The sequence below is a fragment of the Crocodylus siamensis genome, chromosome 14 (genome assembly GCF_052110815.1).
Source record: "Crocodylus siamensis isolate JL-2025a chromosome 14, ASM5211081v1, whole genome shotgun sequence".
NCBI classification, from domain to species: Eukaryota; Metazoa; Chordata; order Crocodylia; family Crocodylidae; genus Crocodylus; species Crocodylus siamensis.
The window spans coordinates 14,757,768-14,781,633 of record NC_143408.1 but is presented as its reverse complement, the minus strand read 5'-3'; the positions used below and the strand labels follow the sequence as shown (position 1 = coordinate 14,781,633).

At 45.0% G+C, this 23,866-nt stretch overlaps 1 protein-coding gene across 3 annotated transcripts in view; it reads right to left on the bottom strand.

The window, feature by feature from the left end:
- Positions 1-4,281: 4,281 nt before the first annotated feature.
- DDX25 (DEAD-box helicase 25) overlaps positions 4,282-23,866 on the bottom strand; it is a 36,587-nt gene continuing 17,002 nt past the window's right edge. For all 3 annotated transcript variants that reach the window (XM_090027041.1, XM_090027039.1, XM_090027040.1), the window contains 6 exons: positions 21,839-21,953; positions 17,275-17,452; positions 16,220-16,457; positions 14,328-14,490; positions 9,324-9,512; positions 4,282-4,490 (listed from right to left, as the gene is read on the bottom strand). In XM_090027041.1, coding sequence (XP_089883167.1) covers positions 4,429-4,490; positions 9,324-9,512; positions 14,328-14,490; positions 16,220-16,457; positions 17,275-17,452; positions 21,839-21,953 — 945 coding nt within the window. In that variant the 3' untranslated portion in view covers positions 4,282-4,428. The remainder of the gene's footprint in view (positions 4,491-9,323; positions 9,513-14,327; positions 14,491-16,219; positions 16,458-17,274; positions 17,453-21,838; positions 21,954-23,866) is intronic.

Below are 23,866 nucleotides of genomic sequence, written 5' to 3'. Positions count from 1 at the left end.
CCCTTGGGGTCTGCAGACAGTGTCTAAGGCATCCGCAAAAGGCGACTATGATCGATCAAAAGTATGTGAATACCCACATTCACAATTCAAAGGGGCCCACACCACCATTCAAAAATTTTTAGGGGTGTGCAAATGAAGATTGAAAATCACTGCTCTAGAGTAATCAAGCCATTCTTCCTCCAGGCTACAAAGGATGATAGGTAATTATTGCTCTGTTTCAATGGTTCAAAGGCACTCTTCTGATACTACAGCAAGGAGCAGACGTACAATGTAGCTTAACACTTACTGTATTGGCCTCCAGTATGATCCATTAAAAAGGTGAGACACAACAGGAACCATGTACAACCTTTTTCTGTTGAAATGGATGAGTAACAGACAAGGACAGCATTTTTTTCCTTCCCTCCACCCTCTCCCATTTTTCACACCAGTGTCTCCAAACAGCTGTTACCTTGAAAATAGTTCTTGCTCCACTAAGTAATGAGTTTGAGCAATTAGCCCTCTTGGGTCCCATGTTACATGACACACCTATGGCATAATCTTGACATTAAGCTATCATTTTATGTCAAGCCTGGGCAGCAAACACAAGAGTCCATTTCACACAGGGCAGACTTAGTTATTAGCTTCTCCCCCACACCCCCCACTTTAATGTCTCAGCCCAGAGAGACTTAAAATAGGTCAAACTTTTCAATCTAAGTGATGGAGACATGAAAATTGCAGCCTGCTCTTTGGGGAGCTGAGCACAGTGGGGTAGAGCCAATTTCATTTTGACAGCAGTGAGATCATTTACGCAGTTGTTTTAGTGAGCTCAGTTGGTGCAGCGCTTCCCTGGGCTTTGTGAACACGCACATAAATCTCTCCAGCTTCACTCACTGTTGATACAGTGCCAGACACCTTCAGTCTAGTTTTCTGCCCGTACAGGTCAGGTTTAGAAAAAAACAAGAAAAGCCAAAGTAGGGGGTGTTGGCAGATCCAGCAAATGACAAAATTGTCAACACTCTGACCTAATAAAAATACTTCAGCCTGAAAGTAAAATAAATTATAAATTTCAAGAAATGATTTGGCACTCAGGTTGCAGCAGTGCAACTCCCTGGTAATTATTTATAATTCCACTTTATTATAGATTATTTTGGCTTGGAGATAGTGCAGGGATGTAACATGTCAAATGGGCTGAAGCCAAGTTTCACATGCAACCTCCTCTAGGAAGCACAGAAAGGGCATACCTTTATGTAGGTGACTGGAAACCCCAAGGTTTCCCCTCCTCTTTATCAGCTGCAAGCATGAAACATCCTGTTCAGAAAGAACTTCAGCTTCTAAACACCAGTGAATTTCTGAAAATTATCAACACTGCTAAGCAACTCAGCAGATACCTCACTGATCATCAGATGCACCCAATAAATGCTGAGATAATCTATTTGATGTTCCCTCCCTAAGATTTGGCTATAAGCTTTTCAAGGAGCATTCAGAATCCTAGAGAAGTCTATTTGCAAACTATTCCCTAGAAACCTGCTCAGCATACTTGTTATCAATGGTCAGTTATCCTCACTGCTGCCATTTCCCATGCACAGCCTAGTTTTGGACAACTTGCAATGAAACTTCATTGATATCAAGTACACCCACATATCACACATTCCTTTGGACAACCAAGCTGTCAACCAGATATCCTATCTATATTCAATACAGCAGCACTTTTCTGTTTACCTCATCCAAACACCATTTCTGTGCATCACCACAGAGGAGGTATTGGTGGAAAAAAAATCAGGACTTGGCTGCTGCTAAAATGCTAGACCTCTCATAGCTACAATCAAAACTCGTGCAGCACAGGAATGGCCTTGAAGGAGAAAAATATCTATGCTTAGGTTTCTAGGTGCTCACTGCTTTCACCACCAAGTACTCTTTCCTACATAGATCTAAATCTGCACACGGCTAATCTTGTCAAGTCTTCTGGAACAGATCCTAAACATTCACTGGGTAGCTGCTTGCTCACTCAACAACCCTCCTGTGTAAAAGTCTGCAATTTTTAATCGTGGCTCCTAGGCAGGCCTGGAAAAGAGACACAGGTATTCCAGTGCCAGCAATAGTAGCGATGCTTGGCTGGTCCTCTCTTCAGCATATTAAATCAAGTCCCAGTACCTGAAAAAAATTCAGGAGATGAGGAGGGGCTGTCTGGGACGATTTCACTTTTCCAGTGAGCACCTGCCCCCTCATCGAGTGTGGTCTACCTCCTCCTGCTGTCATCATAATGTCAGATACTTTAGAGAAATGGAAGCCTACCCCTTCTATTGTGTTTTGGCCTATGGACTGAACTATTATCTCTTGGATAGAGCTGCCCCCATCTTGAGTTTCTTATCCTTAAATAGAGTGTGGCAAATGCAATTTATCTGGAGATGGAAGCCAGTTCTTGAAGCAGCTCTTAGTTGGTGTTACACTGCATTGCTCAGGCAAATAAACAGAAGACCATGTGGCCAAAATGTTGCATTCCCTATCCAAGCTCAAACACTACACCAGGTTCCAACTGATTAGAAGTGGTCTTTTTCTATGCCAGCTGTGCACAGGACTGCGGTTATTAACAAGTAAAATAAAATTCTGGAGTTATAAGTAGGCCATTAGTAGAGTCTGCAATTGTGGAACTCTTTGTTGAGATAAACCTGACCTCTTCCAGGTTTACGCATGATCTTTTTTTTTGGCAAAAGCTTCCCTCAGTGATGTAGCAGAGGAGAACACAAGCAGGTAACATTGCACAGAAATAATATCACAAGCCTCATCTGTAACGAGCTCAACAGTCACATCAGAGAAGAACTGGCATTTTCTTTGTACACAATATGGGTCTGTTACCATCACAAGGGGCGTGTTAGAAATACAGGAAAATTTGATACTATGAGGATTCAGTGTTCTTGACAGCTGCAACCACTTCTATCATGTCCCTCAATTCTATTATCACTTAGGTACCTATATAATACCCACTACTATCATGCACATGACAATCATGATATCACACCACTACAAAGAGACAGCAGCAGTAATGCTTCCCTAATTTAAAGGTAGTTAACCAAGGCATGAAAATATTAACCAGCTTCTCCAAGGATGACTACAGCTGAGCAGGGAATAGAAATCAGGTCTCCAGGATCCAAGGCTAGTGCCTCGTGACTTCCTCGCATTAAACTGGTGTCGGTGCCAAGGTACACGATTGATAGCCCAGAAGTTGCAAGCTCAAGGCCAGAGCAGCAGCACACATGATGCAGCACACATGAAGCACACAATGAATCTGAGAATTCTGCTAAATACCTTATCACAAGGACACAAGGAAAGGAAAGTGCAAGGTTGTGATAAATACACGCAAGATAATAAACACAGTATTGGGCAGTACATGCAAAAGCTGCTTTTTCATAAGCAACTTTTTCACTTACTAGTTGATAACTTTAAATTTCGCCAATAACAGGAAGAAACCCCCCCAACTGCTTTATTATACCGCTTTCCCATTGTCCACAGCACAACAGGAAAGGTACTGGATATATACTTGGTAACAAATAGAAAACAAAATACAAGGCATATTTAAGCCAATCATCTCAAGACATAACCCCCCTCCCCAAGAAGTTAACCAAAGCTCCTGACCAAGTTCTGAGACGCAACAGACCACAAATTTCTTGACTCTGCCTGAAATGTGAACCTGGAATGGGTAAAAATAATCCAGAAAAATCAAAAGAGCATGTTTTAAGTGAAAGAAAACTTAGTTCTTAAAGTCAGAAGCAGAGCCCAGGCTGTTCAGATCAATGGGGCAAGGTTAGTTTATTAAATCATGCCACCATCTAGTGGGAAGGAAGTTGCACATACATGCATACTGATATACCCACTCATTTAATATTTACATTTGGGATACAATACAGAAGAACAAAAGTACAATCTAACAGCTAAAATGCAGTGTCATTTCTTTCACAAACACCAATACTTCCCTATCTCTGTGTAAAATGCTGTAACCATTGCCATCTAGTGGCTAGTTTATTAAATGCAACTGTCAATTACTGTCAGCAGCGTAGGCGACATCAGGGTTTGTTTTTGTTTTTTTAGTAGAGTTTGATCCTTCTGAATTGTTTCCATCTACAAGTCCCTTTTTCTTGGAGAGACATACCCTAGGGTAGCAAAGGGGAGCTGGATCAGGGACAGAAAGCCCTCTTGAGCTTTTGCTGAACATGCCAATATCTTGGTAATACGAACCATGTGATTAAAACCCCCCCATAAGAATCATTAAAAGAAAAACACAGAGCCAGTTCTGGGCCGTAAGAATATTATTTTTTTATTTTCCTAAGTATTCTTAGACACATTAAATATGCTGGTAACTGTAATGGGGGTAGAGATTTAATCATTGAATTTTTTTAACATGCAAGTCTAAAGCAGCAAACTGCCCTTTTTATCATGGGTTCCTGTAGTTCACACTTAATATTCAATCTTCTCGAGCTCATCCATGTCATCTGGGTCCAGCTTCTTAATCTTGGTTTCTTAAAAACAAAACCAAACAAAACAGCAACAAATAAGTCTCCAAACTGCACGCTACCAGCGGTCACTCTTCTGCAGCAAGAATTTTATACGGAGATTTTGTTTTCGTTGGGGGATTTTCAAATTTTCTTGGAAAGAGATAATAAGGATCTTTAACTTATCAGGTCAATAATATTGATACAAGCATTATCACAATAATGGGGGCTATTAACAATCAAAGTAGAGCTACCAAGGGCCAAACTGCAAACGTCATGCGAGTATGGGACCTTAATTTGAAGAGAATTTACCAGCGTGCGAGTTTGACATCTCTGCTAACATATTCTAAAATAACTTTAAGAGTCTTTTTTTCCTTGAGATGTCCATTTAACAATTTTCTACAATTAACAATTGTTCTATAGAACATTATCATGTATTTTCTTGCACACAGTGTTATATATGCGGATGGAAATATCTGTATGAGTATTCAGTATAGTATTTCCAGTCAAAGTACTTCAAGTGATATTCAAATAAACTTTGAGAAAGCACAATGTAAACTGGATTAAGGCAGCTGACAACATAAGGCTACTATCCAAGGGAGACAAAGGCTGGGAACTTCTCAAATTAAAAACAGTGAACAGTGTTAGATTTCTAGATGAATCCCAGGTGTTATGCCTTATCTCCTTACTTTGCAGGGATGTTGTGATAACTAGGTAGTGTTTGGAAAACACTTAACAAATAAAGAGGGTTATATGCGCTAAGTATTATTCTAGCGAAATAATTAACATCCCTAAATCTCAAAGTTTAACAGCTTTACTGTGTAAAAGTTGTTAAAAAGAAAAATCAGATTATCTAAGATTAAGGTATTAAAAGATGAGTGGAATTAGAGATCATGCTTAAGGCTCATTTTACTAATTCCACTCCTGGCTATACTTGTGCACATACAACTTGAAAAGGAAATGCCTTTTTTTGCAACACAGAGTAACCTGGACAATATTCTTGCTCCTGGTCCCATGAAACAGGTTTATTTAGACCTAAACAATCTAAAACTATTATGAAAAACAGACACAAGATAGCTTTAGTGAGCATTTGAGAAAACTCCTGTCTGCCAAGTCATGTATTAAGATTAAAAGTTAACTGTACTGCTTACTGAGGTGGCCTGACATTGCCCAGCATAAAACTGGGAAAGCTAACCATCTGGGTTAAAATTTCCCATGTCAGGTTTCTGTCTCTCACAAGTTTCTGGAATATTTCAGCAGTTTTGCTAACAAGACTAGGAATTACACTATCCCTCACCGTGCCCATGGTAAAAAGTGCATAAAAGTCTTAGAAACAATCTCAATGTTCCCACGTCCTTATGTAGTAGGGGCAAGAGACAGTCTGTAATTACAAGGCATGCTTTTTGCAGCCTGGAGGAGAGGCTCGGGGTTCAGGGAGGGGGCAGACTCAAATCTGCCATTGTAAGGACAGCTTAGATTTCAGGTGAATTTTGAAGAGTCCCTTCATGGGACGTGCTCTAGCCAAAACTTTGCTGGGATACTGCAGGCAGCCCTTCTCCTGTTCTCTCTCTACCTGACCAGATATTAAATTTATCTCGGAAAGATAAAGCTGCTGCTGTTTTTATGGCAGATTGCCTGTTTTTACAACACAACCAGTGTGAAGATGTAGCCATTTGTGCTTTGTCCCACTTTAGAGAGAGAGAGGGAGAGGGGGAGAGAGAGAGTTTATCATGACAAATGTAATGCCTACCAGAACCCCGTGACCCTCAAAGATTGTGGAGGGGAGGAAGCAAGAGCTGATCCTGCAAGAAGATGAATTCAGGCAGGGCAGAAACAGAACTAGTAAGGAGGGGAAAGGTGAAGGAGGAAAGAGGCCAGGATGAAAGTTGGTAACTGGACCCTACTGGCTTAGGAAGACTGACAAGAAGTTTGGAGTGGGGAGTTACATTGAAACTGAATGAAAAGTCCTGGGGTGGCTGGTAATGGAAACCACCTGGGACAGGAAACAGATTGAGGGTAACAAAGCCATGAGAATCTAGGGAGCATGGAAGAACTGGAAAGAGTAGGGCAAGATGGAGCAACTGGGAGAAAAGGAGATGAGAGTCAAAGGATTAAGATTAGAATTGCAGAGCCACCAGCCCTGGACCTCAAGAAGGCCAAGATGAAGAATCAGGGGTAGGAGAGAAAGGTTGGCAGAGGGTTGTGCTCAGAAGGGAACAGCAAAAGAATTCACTTCCCTCCCTCCCAAGCCAGGTTCAGGATTCTCAAGTCTCAGCATCCCTCTGCTCTCAGCAGATTTTACTGAAATCCATGGCACAGGGACCCTTTCCCCTCCAGTACCATCCAGAGTGAAGAGAAAAAAACCTTTTCATGCTGTCACTTACCGTCAGTTCAAGTGTCATAGGCCCGTGATACATCTAATACTGCAGATCACACACCTGAATACCAGTATGATGCTATATAATAACAAACCTGCTGCACCCCAGTTTGCCCCCCTCCACTGTAGCCGCCTCTCCCAGCACAGCTGCCGTTTGCTCTGTGCAGTTGAACCCGCAAAGATGTGGTGCTCCCAGGTGAGAGGGGCTAGTCTGGGACTGGGCTCAGTGCAGGGCAGATGGTGGTGGCCTGGGCGGCACTGGAGGGGTGGCTACGGCAAATTCTGGGGTGGCCATAGTACCCTCTTGTGCTGCCCGTGGGCTCCAGACCCTAACTGCGCTTTGTTTCAGAGGCTGCTGCGTGCACACCTCTGGGTGGGCAGTGGCAAAGGGACATAAGGCAGTGAAACCCCAGGTCCTCCGGCACCATCCACTCTGAGGCACACATGCAATCACTGCCAGAGCAGCACAGGGGCAGCACAGCATCAGCCCCTCTACCCAGAGGCATGCATTTGTGCACTGCTCCAGTCCCTTGGGACTGAACCGACCAGTAGCCTCCAGTGCAGTGCCTACCTGGGTCCTGGCCCCAGGAGGGGAGCTGAGGGTGAACAAGGCTGGAGTCTGGGCAGGTCAGAGCAGCCATGGCACCTGTTCCCAGGGCCCTGGGGGTTTCCCTCAGCCAGGCCCTTGCACTGGGGGTGGCTCCACCCCACTGGCACTGTGCCTGGTGCACAGGGAGGATGAGGTTGGAGCTGGGAGCCCCCACACCTGGTGTCCTGCTCCAGCCAGGCAGCATCCCCTCGCAGGGTGGACAGCTGTGCCCAACCCAGCAGAGCTGCACAGGCCAGACCCCACGTCAGGTGCCATTGGGCACCCCTGCCTGCCCGCCCACCCTCCCACTGCAGGCTGAGCCCACAGAGCCCTGGGGGAGCTGTACTTCCCACCCAGTGCCTGCCTTCCCAAGGGGCTGGCTGAGCTGACTTGTCCATGGTGACTCCCCCTGCATTTGCTTCTCCCTGCACTGCCCAGCCCCTGCCCCTTAGCACCTGGCACCAGCACTGCCCCTGCCTGAGTGGGACACGGCATCCATCTGCCCGAGCCTGAGGCTGAGACCCAAGACTCACCCACCTGCTGGGAGCCTTCTGCACAGGGCTTGCCCAGCTCTCCCCCCATACTCTGCAGCTCCCCTCCAGAAACCAGGCTGGGCTGGAGGGCGCAGCCGAGGGGCAGCAGAATGTAGACAGCCCCTCTGGCTCTGCTCTCCTGACTCTGCCCCAGTGCCTGCTGTGGCGCTGGAACCTGTGGCTGCTCCAGAGAACCTGGAACAGCAAGTTAATTTTTTTTTTAAAACAATTTCCTTGCACATATCCTGGTGTGCTGGGGAAAATGACTCCACATGCCACTAACTGGCACATGTGCCGGGGGCTGCTGATTCCTGACATAAGGTAAAATCTGGTTTTATGGGTAAGAGTTGAATGCTGCTAAATTCTATCCCTGCCTCTTCCAGAGTGTCTACGAGTGTCTGTGGGATACTGTAAAGGTTGCTTAATCCAGCTGGTCACTAATTGAGTACCAGTCACAGAACTCTGCAGTCTGACTTGTGGAAGTGCTGAGCCCTTGCAAGAGGCAGCAAAGTTGATAAGAGCTGTGTTCTGAACATATTTTGAAACCTCAGGCCCTAAACATCTACAACAAGGCACTCAAAAGCAGATGCTTCTGACCCTCATCTCTGCCTGCAGCAGTCAGATGTTACAGTGATGATGAGTGCCAGAAGCATGCCCATGAAAAAATTAACAAATCTGCCTTTAAGGCAGGGTTTCTACAGTGGGCAGTAAATAAAGCCTGAAGCCACATACACACAACAGGAAGAACACAAAACATTAAGCACAATTCATCCTCACCACTGAGGCAGGGAACCTGTAGAAAAGCAGCATGTCACTGGGCAAAGTTAGGCTGCCAATATATATGCTTGGGAGTGTGTGCGTGGGGGGGTGGGCTTTAATTAGAGTGGTTCCTGGAGAGCCACAACAATTAAAATGCTGCAGCGTCATGCGTACTAAGTCCCTGTGTGTTTAAAAATGACCATGCAATGCTTTAATTAAAGCTCAATTTACAAACTGCAGTTAAAGCACCCCCCTGGCCATTTTGAAATGTATGCGTGTGGGGGGGGAGCTTAATACATGCAATGCAATGCTACAGCATTTGAATTAGAATATGTCAGAGCACTTGTATAGGCTCCTTAGAGACTAGTGATTCACAAGCACAGGGGTGCCAAATTAAAAGAAACAGATGAGTTTAATGTTGATTTTCCTAATGTTTGAAAGTCTGATTTTTAAGCCTTTTAAATATGCTTTTAACACTGCTTTGGGTGTGCAAGTAACAGTACAGATTTACTGCAATACTGATTAAACAATATTGTTGCTATAGGTAACTCCTGCACAGCTGTGCCCTCACAGTGCAGGGTTGATAGGGATATTATACTCACGGAAGTGCTCTTCAATCCTGTGTAGCAAAGACAAGTTATATCTTTCAATCATGTTGAAAGCCAAGCCCTTCTTCCCAAAACGACCTGCCCGCCCAATGCGGTGGAGGTAGGTCTCAAAATCTGGATGCTGCAACTGGTTTGTAGGGAGATTGAAATTCACCACAATTGTGACTTGTATCACATCAATACCTAGATCAGGATGGAAGAGGAACATTCTTACTGCCAAGAAGCCCACATGAAATACAATCCACCCAGACATTAACCTGTCAAAAAGGGGAACAACCCATTCAGCTTCAATTAATCATAGCCAATCTGTATCATGGGAAGAACTCTGTTATCACAGAAAGTGGTAAAAATAACTATCATATGGTTTAGGAAATTCAGCTAGAAGGGACTGTCCCATTAATATGCTCACAAACACTCGCTGTAAATGTGCTATTTGTGAATCCTTTGGGATTTGCTTCAAACTGTAACATCAAGTGAAGTCACAAGCCCCAAAGTGGGGCTACCTTCTGAATACTCAGTCTGAGTCTCCACCTTAACCTTGAATTTCCTGCTGTTGCTACCACTGGCTTATAGCTTTCCTAACTACCAGTTCTTTCAGCCAGTCTTGTCTAAAGCACTTTGTTTGGAGTCGCATACATCTCATGACAGCCCACTCTAAAGCTGGATTGTATTTCTGAAATACTGCTAGATTAAAATTATGAGACTAAGATCACAGCTCTTTTTCAAACTGCATAAATTGCGTTAGTCACAGACACTTTTATGAAGGTAAAAGCAAGTTTCAAACAAAAAGAAAAAACACAACAATACCCTAGTTTCTTCCCCTGCCCCTCAATTACCTAATGAAGTGAATAAGTTTCATATACAACTCAGATTAACACATCTGCAAGCTGCATGAAATTCAGAGATCACCAACTTCACATGTTTCATGGATCTTAAGTTTGGCCCATTCATTTGGCAAAAACCTGTACATCTTAGGAGGGTTTTAAGGCATACAATCTATTTTTAGTGCAAACATTTTGCAATTAAATGTAGACTTTACAGAGTCTGCAGAGAAAAAGAAATGCATACCACCAGAAAGACTAGCAAGTGCTTGAATTTCATTTAAAAAGTATTCACATAATTTTAAATGTCTTGTACTCATAGTTTATCTCTACTGAGAAACACAGAGAAAATCCCAAATAAAAGATTCCTACTCTAAGTAATATATACTTCCAACCCTAGCCATGTCTTCAGCAGAATACTACAGTTTTAAAAAACTAAAACAAAGGGAAAAAGTAGTTAGAAATGATTTGCTAGTGGAACTATTTGCCACTCATATACACAACCTCTAGGGACTTCAGGTTTCCTTACACCTACATAACAACCTGTGGCAATTATGTGGTTGTATTATTTGTCTGGATGTTATATGTTGAAAGAGTTTTTTGGATGGGCTTTGTTCTGGGAACGAACAGGTTAATGGCTGGATTGTAGAGGGGCTGGTTAATGGCACTCTACCCCTGGATGGTGCTGCCAGGGCCCCTGCCCAGAAGCTCAGGCTTTTTCTAGAAGCTGGTGTGGGGAGGAGATATGAGCAGGAGAGGCAGACAGCGCATGTGCAAGTGTGGCCAGCCTACAGCCTGCTGGAGTCTATGGAAGCCTGCTGGTGTGAACCCCCAAGAGTGGAGAAGGGTGTCTGCCATATGGGGACTGAAGCTGAAAAGGCTGGAGTGGTAGAAAGGAGGCCATCTCCTCAGGGAAGCAGAGAATGAGGAAGAGTTCGCAGCCGAGACGGTGACAATTGCTGCCTGCCACTGGAAACAGCCCTCAGCCAGTGGTGAGAGTGACATATATTAGGAGACAGTTTTAAACATTTATTTTTAAGTTTTATCTGCCCCAGTTACATTGTAGTGTTTTTCTCTAATTCATAAAAGTTGAGTTTTTTTTTCTTTGTGCCTAAATTTAGCTGTCCTTTAACCGGGACATCACCTTGCGTGGAGTTTGTACCCTCATGGCCTTGGCTGACTTGGGGTCACATCACAGAGCCACAAGCTCACTCCCTTATTTCATACACTCTGTTCCAAGTTGCATGCAACTCACTACACTATGGGTTGCTGACAAAAGACAAGCTACATCCCATTTCTTTACCCTCCACATTTAGGTGTGTTCTACCCAATATATAACCTTTAGTTAAAACCATGACATTAAGGCTGTGTGAAATTTTGCCAGGTGTTTCATTTCAAAGTTGTTTCAATGCGTTTGGAGTTTGAAACAGTGAAACTGAAATGAAACAAACGCATCAAAACAGCGCTGAAATGAAATGAGGGCACTCGAAACGTTTCAAAAGTTTTGAAATGTTTCAAGCTTTGAAGCAGCCCCTGTGGTGGGAAGCAGGGGAGAGCCAGGTCTCTGCTCTGTGCGGCTCTGCAGTCCCATGCAGTTCAGCCCAGCAGGAGCGCAGCCCTGGTTCTCCCTGCCTCCTGCTGCCGGGCTGTGCTCCAATTGGCTCCACCAGCCCCATTGAGCCCAGCCTGGCAGTGGGAGGTGGAGCGCAGCGCTGGCTCTGCCTGTCTCTCGCCACTGGGCTGTGCTCCGATCAGCCCCTGGGGCCAACAGCAGCATCTGTCTTCCCCAGTGCTGGATGCAGGCTGCGCCCAAGCACTGGTCCCAGGCAGCAATGGCAGCCTCCTGTCATCCAGCACAGATCCAGGGGTCCGCACCCCCGGGAGGAGTCCAGCACAGCCCCACAGCCCTCCCAGGGGCGCGAGTCCCCAGATCTGCGTACCAGACGACAGGAAGCTGCCGCTGCCAGGAAATTTTGCTTTCAAGAATTTGAGGTGCAGCTTCTGAGAAACCTCTGCACCTATCTCCTTAAAACTTGGCATGCTTCACGCACTTGGATGGGACTACCATTCCTGCAATTTGCATCTGAATCCGGCAATAAATGACAACGTTTTAGGCATTTTCATGATTCCCCATTATAAGCTATGGGCAAAACGTCGAAACGAGTTGAAACAGTTTACGCTAAATGAAATGGGACAGTGCTTCGAAACGAAACAATGAAATGAAACACCATCCCTTCAAAATGGCGGAATGGACGTAGAAACAAAATGAGAGTGTTTTGCACAGGCCTACATGACAGTGTTGCCTTTTTTCATGTAGCTTCAATATTTGAACATGTCTTCCTTATACTACTCATTATTCCATTTTACTCGACAAAGTGTTTGCTATGTATCTATCCAGACAAGAATCTTTAATATAATCAATTGTTTTTATACACGTGTCATCTTGCCATCTACAGAAGGTGAATCTTAATTAATAACCCAATCCATTCACTCCATAGGGCAGGGGTGGGCAAAATGCAGCCCAGCGGCCGGATGTGGCCCGCCAGGCCATTCTTTCCAGCCCGTGGGGCCCCTAAAAAATGTAGGAAGTTAATATTAATCTGCCCTGGGCTGCCTGTCATGTGGCCCACAATGGCTTTCCGAAACTCTGTAAGCGGCCCTCTTCCCAAAATAATTGCCCACCCCTGCTATAGGGTCTGCAAGTAGAGTTTAGATGGCTGACAGACATACCTTATTTCAAACACAAGAGGCAGCTGACATGGGCATATTTTGTCATGGGTCATTTAAAATACAGCAAGAAGAGCAGTCTAGCATATATTCTTAAAGGAAAAGTACTTTAGGATTACACACAGTACGGCAGACAGGACAAGTGAAATTGCCGAGTCTAAAAATCAGGCAGTTCATGTAACATTTTTAGAGTTACCTAGTGAGACAAAGAGGCAGGCAGCTGATTTCACAGGCCAACCATGCGGCTGGCTGCCATTTTTACAGGCTTATTGCAGTGGGCTCCCTTTCCTGCTGCCCCATACCGCTGATTAGCTGCTATTTGGCTGAGAGGACTGTCCATCACAAGGCCCACCCCCCACCACTGACTGGTGGAGGGGGCAGGGCCATGCAATGGGCAGCCATCTCAGTCAATCAGCAGTGAGGGGTGGGGGAAGCTGCAATCTTGGCTGCTCCCCTTAGTGTTGGCAGCTTCCTTCCCCTCCCCCTCTCTCCAGCAGGCTGCTAGGCTGGGCTGCAGCAGCCATAAGGACTGCTGGCTCTCACTGGGAAGCAAACACCTTATTTTTAGGAGTTTTTTTTATTTTGCAGACATTGCCTGGTTTCACAGGTTCCACGAAATCACGAATTGAGTAGGTCCCTAGTTATAATGTGCTTATTTACTTATTTTATATACAACATTTTCACAACATTCTCAATTATTTTCTATGGATGAAACACTTCCCCCAGTGAATGAATTTACAAGAGGAACATTTGCCTACACCTTGGAGTATTGTATTTCTTGTGGCTGACTTCAGAAAAGGCAACTGCAAACGTACCAATCTGGTGGGCAACCAACACTAACAATTTCTCAACTGTAATGGAAGCTGTAGTGTAAATGGGTCGCACTCTGTTGTCTAATCCCATTCAAAACAAGAGTTAAAAGAAAAGAAACATTTTTATCCTGATCCACACAATAGCTTCTACCACTGTTATCACCAGTTCTGAAGAACAGCCCTAAAGTTTAACAGGATAGATGAAAGGTTTGAGGGTTAATATGAGCAACACCCTCCTGCCAAGTCACACAACTGCATCTCATAGAAAATACCCAAGTTTGATCTGCTTGGAAATAAAAAAAAAAGTCATTGCAGTATGATATCGGTAAGCCATAGGAATGAACACCTGCTATACCAGCATCACTGACTTGATATCTAGAAACACAACAATCCCACAAAGTCATGATTGTGCGTGTGACATTACTATAGCAGAAAGTTGACAAGCGGGTCTTAATACATTAGAGTTTACAGGATTCTATACCAATGATTTCCTCTGCTGCACCCTACACTAGTTTTTCCATGCTAGGCTGGTAGAGAAAGGACTTTGTAATGCAGAAACATTACAGGTTGGATGCCCTGTGGGAGTTCTCTTATTCCTAAGTGAATCCACTTGCTTCTCTAAGTATCAAAGGCAGTACCTCTAGCACAGACATTCGTAGTGATAAGAACTTTCTCTTTTCCATCACGAAATCTTTGGATTACAGCCGCCCGCTGCTCAACTGTCAGCTCCCCGCTCAGCATGGCTACTTGGTGCCCATCACGAATCATTTGCAGAGAGAGCCATTTCGCATTTCTACGAGTCTAAAAGAACAAATGCAAAAATGAGTGAGATCAGACCTCTGCTAAGGGCTCCAGCTGGGCCCCTTTCACATGCTTACAACAGTCATCCTTACACTTTGGGAAAGGAAAACATTTCAGAGGAATGCCTCTCTGGTTGGCTCTTCACAGGGCAGGCATGGGGGAATGAGATATGTGGACAACATTTACATTAAGATGCAGGGAAAATGTGGGTCCCTTACTGAATGGGGGAGGCAACCTAGTGATACATGAGGAAAAGGCTGAAGTGCTCAGTGCCTTTTTTACCTTGATCTTCACAGGCAAGATCAGGCTACTGCACCAAGCACCACAGTTTGAGGAGAAGGTGAAAAGCCCGGTGCTGAAAGAACAGGTTAGGGGCTATTTAAAAAAGCTGGATGTGTATAAGACCATGGGGATGGATACAATGCATCTAAGGACACTGAGGGAGTTGACTGATGTGATTGCAGAATTGTGACAAATCAGGGAAGGTCCTGGATGATTGGAAAAGGCCAAATATAGTGCCCATCTTTAAGAAAGAAAAGGAGGAGGAACCAAGGAGCTACAGACCAGCCAGCCTCACCTCAGTCCCTGGAAAAAACAGACAATAGGCCCTCAAAGAAACCATTTCTAAGCACTTGGAGAAGAAGGTGATTAGGAGAAGTCAGAATGGATTCACCAAGGGCAACTCATGCCCAAGCCTGACACACCTGATTGCCTTCTATGATGAGATGACTGGCTCTGTGGATGCAGGGAAAGCTGAAGATGTTATATACCTTGACTTCAGCAGGGCTTTGGATACTGTCTCCCACAACATTCTTACAAGCAAGTTGAGGAAGTATAAGGTGAATGAATGGACTGTCAGGTGGACAGAAAGCTGCCTGGATTGTCAAGGTCAACAGGTAGTAATCAATGGCTCAATGTCTAGCTGGCAGCCAAGATCAAGTGGAGTACCTCAGGGGTTGGCCTTGGGGCTGATTTTGTTCAATATCTTCATTAACTATCTGGAAGATGGGATGGATTGCACCCTCACCAAGTCTGTGGATGACACGAAGCTGAGGGGTGTAGTAGATAGACTGGACGGTAGGACTAGGATTCAGAGTGACCCAGCCAAATTGGAGGATTGGGCAAAAAAGAAATCTCATGAGGTATCCCATGTGCTGCTATAGCCTGGGGACTGACTGGCTAAGCAGCAGCTCTGCAGAAAAGGACCTGGGAGGTTACAGTTGACAATAAGATAGATATGAGTCAGCAGTGTGCCCTGGTTGACACAAAAGCTAATGGCACACTGGGTTGCATTGGTAGGAATGTCTGTTCCTACCAATGCAATTTTTGTAATGCCAGCAGAACAAGGGAAATGATTATTTCCTGCTATTCAGCACTGGTGAGGCCACATCTGGAGTACTGTATCCCGTTTTGGGCCCTCTGCTATAGAAAGGATGTGGACAAGTTGGAGAAAGTGCAGCAGAGAGCAATGAAAATGGTTCAGAATGCACCACAAAGAAAGAAGTCAAGAAAGACAAAGATATGAGAGAGTCTGGAGGAAAGGGTTAAGAGAATATGGTGTGAGCAGGAATCCTCAAATGACATTCCAAGTACCACTGCTCAAACCCCTATCAAACTTCCTTACTCTGTTGCAATTGGTACTACAGCACAGGTCATTTTAAATCTGATCTACAAAACCAGTAACTCTCCCAGTAAGAAGCCAGTTAGCATGGCATCAAAAGAACTTTACCTGGCAGAAGACTATAGCCTGGCCCACAGTGATGCTGCCATAGACATTACAGAGAGCTTTGTATTTCTCGCTGTTATTCTCACACAGAAAATAATACTGCCTGATATTATTTAATGTCAGCTCCTCTCTGCGGAGTTTTATTACATTAGGATCAGGGACAATGCGTTCAGCAAATTGCCACACTGCATCCTCAAAGGTTGCTGAGAAGAGGAGCATCTGACAATCCTGTGATAAAGCTCTAGAAGAAAGAAAACAGTAAATTGTGCAGTAGTGACATTACATTAATCTTTCCTTTGCCAATACTTTTTCTTAATGTTTAAAATTTCTCCCACTTCACGGTGGCAAACTCTTAACAAAGTTGTGCTTCTATGCAATCCATTACCTGGAATAAGATTGGCTTCTATGCAATAAATCACCTGGAATAAGATCTGCATCAATAAAGTCAGGTAATGATAGTTCTGCTCTTATGCTAAGCAGACCCTTACACTCTCTATTATTTAAGAGTTTGGGTGAGGGCCTCAAAAGTTGATTTTCCTCAGCTTGCAAAAAAAACATCCAAGCTACAGACCATTTCTTCTGTTTTAAGAGTTTTGGAGATTAATGCCAAAGCTACATCTTCTCTTCATCACAATGCAGGCTCTTTACTTTGCTGCTTTAGAACTCAGCACCTTCCACTATCTTGACCTAAGCAAGATACCAACAGAAGGAAGTGGCAGGTCTCAAGATCAAGCTGGGAGGCTCTCATAGCAGTATACCTTGCTTCGGCCATGATAAACTAGAAAAAATACCCTGGGTTTTAATTCTACATAAGACAATCTTTCAACGATCATACTGGATACTAGGCAAAAGGTGTCATATTGAACTTGACCAATTTTTTTGCACATTTATTACAAAACTTTGATTTGGCCCATTCTGATTTTGGCTCAAACTGATTCAGATATAAACAGATTTACAAGCTAAAAGTGAAAATTAAAAAATTAAGCTACTATTTGTCCCACCTTCAGAACATACACTGGAAGGGGAAAAAAACAAAATAAGCTAACTAGAGTATCTACCTCTGAACACGGATACTCTGGTCTGAGAAACCCTGGGTGTTAATCATGACATCTGCTTCATCCAGCACAAACACAGAAATCTTCTTCAGATCCATCAACCTCAGTTTGAAACACCAGTCTAGGGTAGTCCCTGGAGTTCCTATTACTATCTGTTCTTTGATGACAGCACCTCTTGGAACTGGAAGATGGGAAAATCATATTAGACTTGACCTCAGGAAAGCAAAATATTTGTATTGCACTTGTAGCAATAAACAGATGAGAATTCTCAATGGTGCACAGTAAAACATGACTATGATTTAACAGCCAATTTTCCAGTCAGAACACTGTAGATAGTACTGAATTTCAAGCAGTCTGCTGGCAATGGTTCTAGAGCAAAGTTTTAAATCCGTGTTACTGACGTTTGATTGTCAGAACTAAGGTTCTTAAGGAATCTGTTTTGCAGAAGCACAGTTACAAAGAGAAACAAGTGTTTTTTCCACTGGAGATTGGGGCATGCCTTTTTCCCAAGTTACTTACAATTTCTAACCTCAGACTAGGGGTGCATCAACAGATTTTTGGGGCCGATACCAATAGCCGATTTGGAGCCATATCAGGTGATATTGATCCAATTTCTGATATGCAGCCTGGAAGCTTAAAGAACAGCATCCAGCTGGTAAGTCTGTTATGGTGGAAGCGCGGTGCGGGGGGCACAGCTAGAGGTCCCTGCGGTGAGGGAGAGAGTGGGGGTGGGGCTGGGGCAGGCGCTGCCTAGCCAGAGCAGGGCAAGATGTGGGACAGAGCCATGGCTCATCTGGGCAGCATAAGAAAGGGTGGGGGGGCTCCCTTTGCTGCACGCACCATGGGGGGCATGTGCGCCCAAATCTGTGTGGGGCAAGGGCAAGCTTGGGCCAAGGCTCTTCCTGGCCCGGCTGTGCTCGGGGTGGACAGTGGCACTGGGAGGGAAGCTGGGGGGGAGGGGCTGCACCCACCCCAAAATTTGCTGTAGCCTCCCCCTACCCCTCCTCCCAGCACTGCTGCCTGCCCACCCCATGTGCAGCCTGGCCCATCCCCCACCACGAAGAACCCAAAACTGCCCTGGCCTCAGCCCACAGCAGCAGACCACTTCTCCCCATGGAGATCCAGAGGCACGTGCCCCTCCATGCCCTCCTGGGATGTGTGCAGCATCAGGAGCTGCTCCCTTTCCCCATGCCCCTGGACGAGCCACAGCTCTGTCCAATGCCCTGCTCTGTCCCAGCTATGCAGTTCCTGTCCCAGCCCTACTCCCTCCCTCACCACAGGGGCCTCAATCTTCCTCCCCCCTCCCCTTCCACCACTACAGACTTGTAGGGGGGGAGCTGCTTCAGAGTGATGAGGAGTGGGGAAGGGGGAAGGATCTGTGAGGGGAAGGTAAGAGCCTGGGTGTCTGGGAGTGTGCACGCATCTGTGCACGTCTGTGTGCACGTGGACGGATCTGTGCGCATCTGTGCTCATGGCAGGTAGAGTGTAGTCTCTGTGGGTCCACGTGCAGAGAATGAGTAGAGCGTGTGCCCATCTTCATGCGTCTGTACATGCACGTGTCTGTGCATGTATCCATGTGGCTGTGTGCATCTGTGCGTGCCCACACGCGTCTGTGCTCATAGCAGGTAGAGTGTATTTGTTTGTGTGCATTCATGTGCAGAGAATGAATAGAGTGCATGCCCATCTGCATATTTGCTTGCATGTGTTTGTGAGTGCATGTGTGCATGTATGCATGTTTATAGTAGGGAAAGTGTGTTTGCGTGTCCATGTGCAGAGTGAGTGAGCAGAGTGTGCACCCATCTCTATGTGTGTCTGAGTTTGTGGCAGGAGGGAGAGTGTGCTTGTTTCTATGTGTCCATGTGCAGTGAGTGAGTAGAGTGCGTGCCAGTCTGTATGCACGGTTGTGTGTGTGTGTGTGTGTGTGTGTGTGTGTGTGTGTGTGTGTGTGTGTGTGTGTGTGTGTGTGTGTGTGTGTGTGTGTGTGTGTGTGTGTGTGTGTGTGTGTGTGTGTGTGTGTGTGTGTGTGTGTGTGTGTGTGTGTGTGTGTGCACACGGGCCTGTGCATGTGGCCAGGATACATAGCAGGGAGTAGGGGTGGGCATGTACTCCACCACCCCCAGCCCAGCAGGGTCCACCCAGCCTCCCTCGCCAGCACCAGGAGGAGAAGGGGCCCCTCCCTCACCCCCTCTGTAGCCCAGCTCCCTAGTGGGAGGGAGTCTCCAATTTTGTGTTTGCCCAGGGCCCCAGTACACATTAATCTGCCTCTGGGAGGGGTGGAGCGGTGCCAGATGCAGGGCTCCATCCCTGCCCAACTACATCATTCTTGTTGGGCAATTTGCTAGTTTTCTTTATATTGGTGCTGATCTGATATCGATGTACTGGTGCACCTCTACCTCACACCACTGTTTTAAACATTGCATATACAAACGGCCTTGTTAGCATTAAGATCTTACACTCAGAATATGCCTACACCTATTGGAATAATAAAAAAGTAGAGCTGAAAGGGACCTCAGGAGGACATTTAATGCAATCCCCTGCTTAAGGCAGAATTGACCACAGCAGTGATGCTGCTGGTGCTTCCACTCAAACACAACTTAACTGCTCCAATTCAACTGCTTCCAAGCTCTTAAGGGATTGTTCTTCAAATAGGAACATCATCTAGCTCTTAGCGCTTTTCATACATGAGTCTGAAACCACCTACAGCAAAGGCTGGTACTATCACTACTTTATAGATAGGAATGCCAAGGAATAGAAAAGGAAAAAGCAAAGATTTCCTCTCATCAGCCAGCATAAAAGCTAAGGACAGAACCCAGGCTTCCCATATCTCACTGCAATGCTCTGGCTACTAGACCACACTGCTGCTTAACTCAGAATTTCAGATCTGTGTTGTGGGCACTAAGCCTGTGCGAATAGGGAACTATTTGATTCGGATTAGGCTGATTCGGATGCCAGAGAATCGATCTGGAGATCCAAATAGTTTTTCCGATTCAATTCGGCCAAATCGCTTCGGAAGATTCGGATATTCAACCAGAGAGTATAATGGGGAATCAATTAAATATCTATAACTTTGTTGCCCTTTGGCTGATTCAGATGCACCTTGCAGGGATGATAGCCTCTGGCAAGAGCATAACATGCTAGGTTTCAAGGTGACGTGTGCAGGGGTTTCTGGGAAACTGCACCTCAAAGTCCTGAAAGCAAAACTCATGTCACGTGTGTGTTAAGTCACAGACGGGTGAAAACTGCCGGGATGGTAGCTCTTGCTGAGGCCACAAAGCCTGCCAAGTTTCAAGGAGATAGGTGCAGCGGGTTTGGGTAAACTGTACCTCAAGCTGCAGACGAGCAAAACTCGTGACATGGGTGACCCTGTGTGTGTTAAGGCGCAGCAGGGTGAAAGCTGCAGGCCTGCTAGTCCCTGCTGAGGCCACAAAGCTTGCCAGCTGCCAAGGAGCTAGGTGCAGGTTTTGGGGCCTGCAACTGACTGTGCTTGTGCAACTGACAGTCTCCATCTTGGAGCAGAAGCAGTTCCTGGCACTGTATTGATTCTTTCCTCTCCTTAGTCTGTGGGTTTTGTAGGTGTTAATCCTTGATCATTAACTCGTTATCAAGTAGCTAGCTACTGCATATTGAGCTGGTCCCTGAGTGAATCATGACTGACACAGTAGCTTAGCAGCCAGGCCTGCAGTAGTTTCCCCCCTGCCCCTACCACCCCCATGCCCCAAGAGAGAGACAGTTGCACAAGTACCCATGTGAGGAGTTTTGGATGTCAGCAGCTAGAGATGCAGGGCCCCAGAACCCAGACGCTCTGCACCTATTCCCGGGATCTCTTAGAGGAGGGAAAAAAAAGATTTTGACAAAATATGATGCTTACTGAATCTAATTCTAGGGAATACCAAGCACCAAAATACAAAATAAAAACCAATATATCTGGAGACATTTTTTTTGGTCATTTAAAATACTTAGATATAATAACAAGAGGCTGTTACCTAAAAAGAGAAAATAACCATTTCAGAGAACCAAATCGCAGCTTAAACCATGTTCCCTAAGCAAAAAAAAAAAAAAGCTTTACACAATCCAGGGTGATCATCTGCTAACTAGTTCAGATTGAACCTACTTAACAAAAGCATATTATAGGCAGGGTATTGTTGGACAGAAGTGCTGTAATCAGGTCTCTAGACATGACAGCATACATTGTGAAAAAGACAGTATGAGGCTGTCCAGGAAAATCTGGAGGCAGAAATTAAGAATTTAGTTCTGAATTATGACAGCCTGAAACCCCTTTAAGAACAAAGGCACAGATGTAAAAAAAAGCAACCGACATATGGTGACAAGACTGACATACTTTATAATAGTACAAAAAATTAAATGTGTCCATAAATAAAAGTTCTAATTAGACTGTGTACTTCACGCAACTTTGCATGGGTCTCTTACACACGGGTTAATGCTTGTGGTAGTAATGGATTCCAGTTCTCACTGGGGCCTCTGAGTGTTACCGGAATATAAATGCGATAATATATATACAACTATTAAATCTTTCCTGCATCTTCTGATGAGAGTGAACATAACGTACCTTTGTTTCCTCGGACAGCATATGAAACTTTGACATCAGCACAGAATTTTCCCATCTGTTCAACCACTCGTCCAGTCTGCAGAGCCAACTCAAAGGTTGGAGCTAAGCAAAGACACTTGCAGATAGACAATGAACAAATGGTTAAGGAGCAAGAGGTGGACAAGACAGAAGACATGATGTACATTTTTCTAGTCAAAAGGGAAACCTTAAAGAATGAGTTCAAGAAAGCAGTCGTGTGACAAAAGACTATGTAAAGCTGTACTCTGCCAGAAAAAGGTTGTTTTATACCAGATGGTATACCAGATGGCAGCATCTCATGTATTTGCAATAATCAAACAAATGAAAAAGCAGAAGATGGAGAACCTGATGCTAAATAAATTGTGTATCAGTTCCAAGTTTACGAAAAGTATTTAATGGTCATGCACATGCTAGCCAGCTGGTTATCATATACCTGAATGATGTGGTTAACTGTTTTTGGACTTTATTAGCAAAATAAAAACGGCAATAAGTTTAAAGTGAATGTGAAACATCTTTTGCTTATGAATTCATCGCCAGTATTTATGGTGGTGTAATGCAACCTGCTTCTGGAATTTGGATAAAACTGTTAGATTCAGCTAGCATGGGTGAGAATAGGGAAAAGTGGAAGCACTTTACACACTGTAACATTTCACTTCCAAAACAGGTTAGCTTATCCTGAAATCCAATAAGGACGCTTGAACTATAAGAGCAATTAAGTGAAAATTAACATCGCATATAGTTATTCTTCAAGCTCATCTCCACATTTCCCCAGACTTAAAATCTGCCCTAAATCCACAGTAGGTACATAGGTAAAATATTTTTTAAGCAATGTCTTTGCTTGGAGCTTTTAAAAGTCTATCTGATGCTGTGCAATGGTTTGTGCTTTATAATATGAATGATTTACTCTGTGATCACATTTTATTACAAAAAGCATCTATACCCGAAATTCTAAACAGACTAAGCTTTCAAGATAAAGGAATAAGATTTATACTGCAAGTGCCTGAATACTTCAGATGTAACAACATCATAAAACTCAAGAAAAGCCAAGGGATATAAAACCAGCAACACAGTTTGTTTTAAAAAAATGGGGTTAAAAGACGTTTCAAGCATTGCAGCAACCCCAAGTCTCCCTCTACCTTATATTTTTTTACAATTATTTCCCTACTTTTAAGAAATATTTTGTCCCATTATTGTGTAAAAGACTCACAAATTAGGAACTGAGGGTATTTAAGAGCCACTCTAATTAAAGCGCCCAGAGTGTCTTGTGTATCAGTGTCCCTGTGCCAACTAATTAGATGCCCACCAACTGATTGCATCTGGTCCAAGGCTGTCCCATGGTGCTCTACATGAGGCTGAACCCTGCCTGCCCTCACCCTGTGCCTACCAAAGAACACTGCCCTGGTCCCAGCCAGTGCGCATAGCTTCCCAGTGGGGCTGCTGCTGCAGCCACTTGAGTACTGCTTGGCTCCCCCACCTCCAATGGCTCCTCCTCCTCCTCCTGCCCCTGCCCAGGCAGCAGGTGGGGGGGGTTGCAGAGAGAGAGGTGCAGGTTGCGGAGCTACATCTGGCTAGCTCCTACTCCAGTTCCAGCTCTGGCATGTGGAGCTCCAGCTCCTAGCTGCCTTTCACCAGGTGCCTCCTGGAGCTGGAGCCCCACATGCTGGGGCAGGAGTTGCCTGGCTGCAGGTTTCCCCACATCTGCTGCCTGGCACATGTCCCCACAGCTTCCCCATATAACCTGCTACCCAGAGCAGCAGGGGCAGGAGGAGCCACTGAAGGCGGACGGAGCTGAGTAGTACCTGGATGGTGGCTGGAGCCAGGGCAGTGCTGTCTGGTTGGTGTGGGTGGGAGCATGGCTCAGGCTGCCTGGAGCAGGAGCGGGCATGGCTTAGTCTCATGGCTTAGTTCAATGTAGCGTGGCAAACGACACCTGCACGACACCCAGGGGTGAGCTCTGCTGCATGTACCCCCGTTCTCTCTTCCCTCCTTCCCCCCACCCCAAGCTGGATC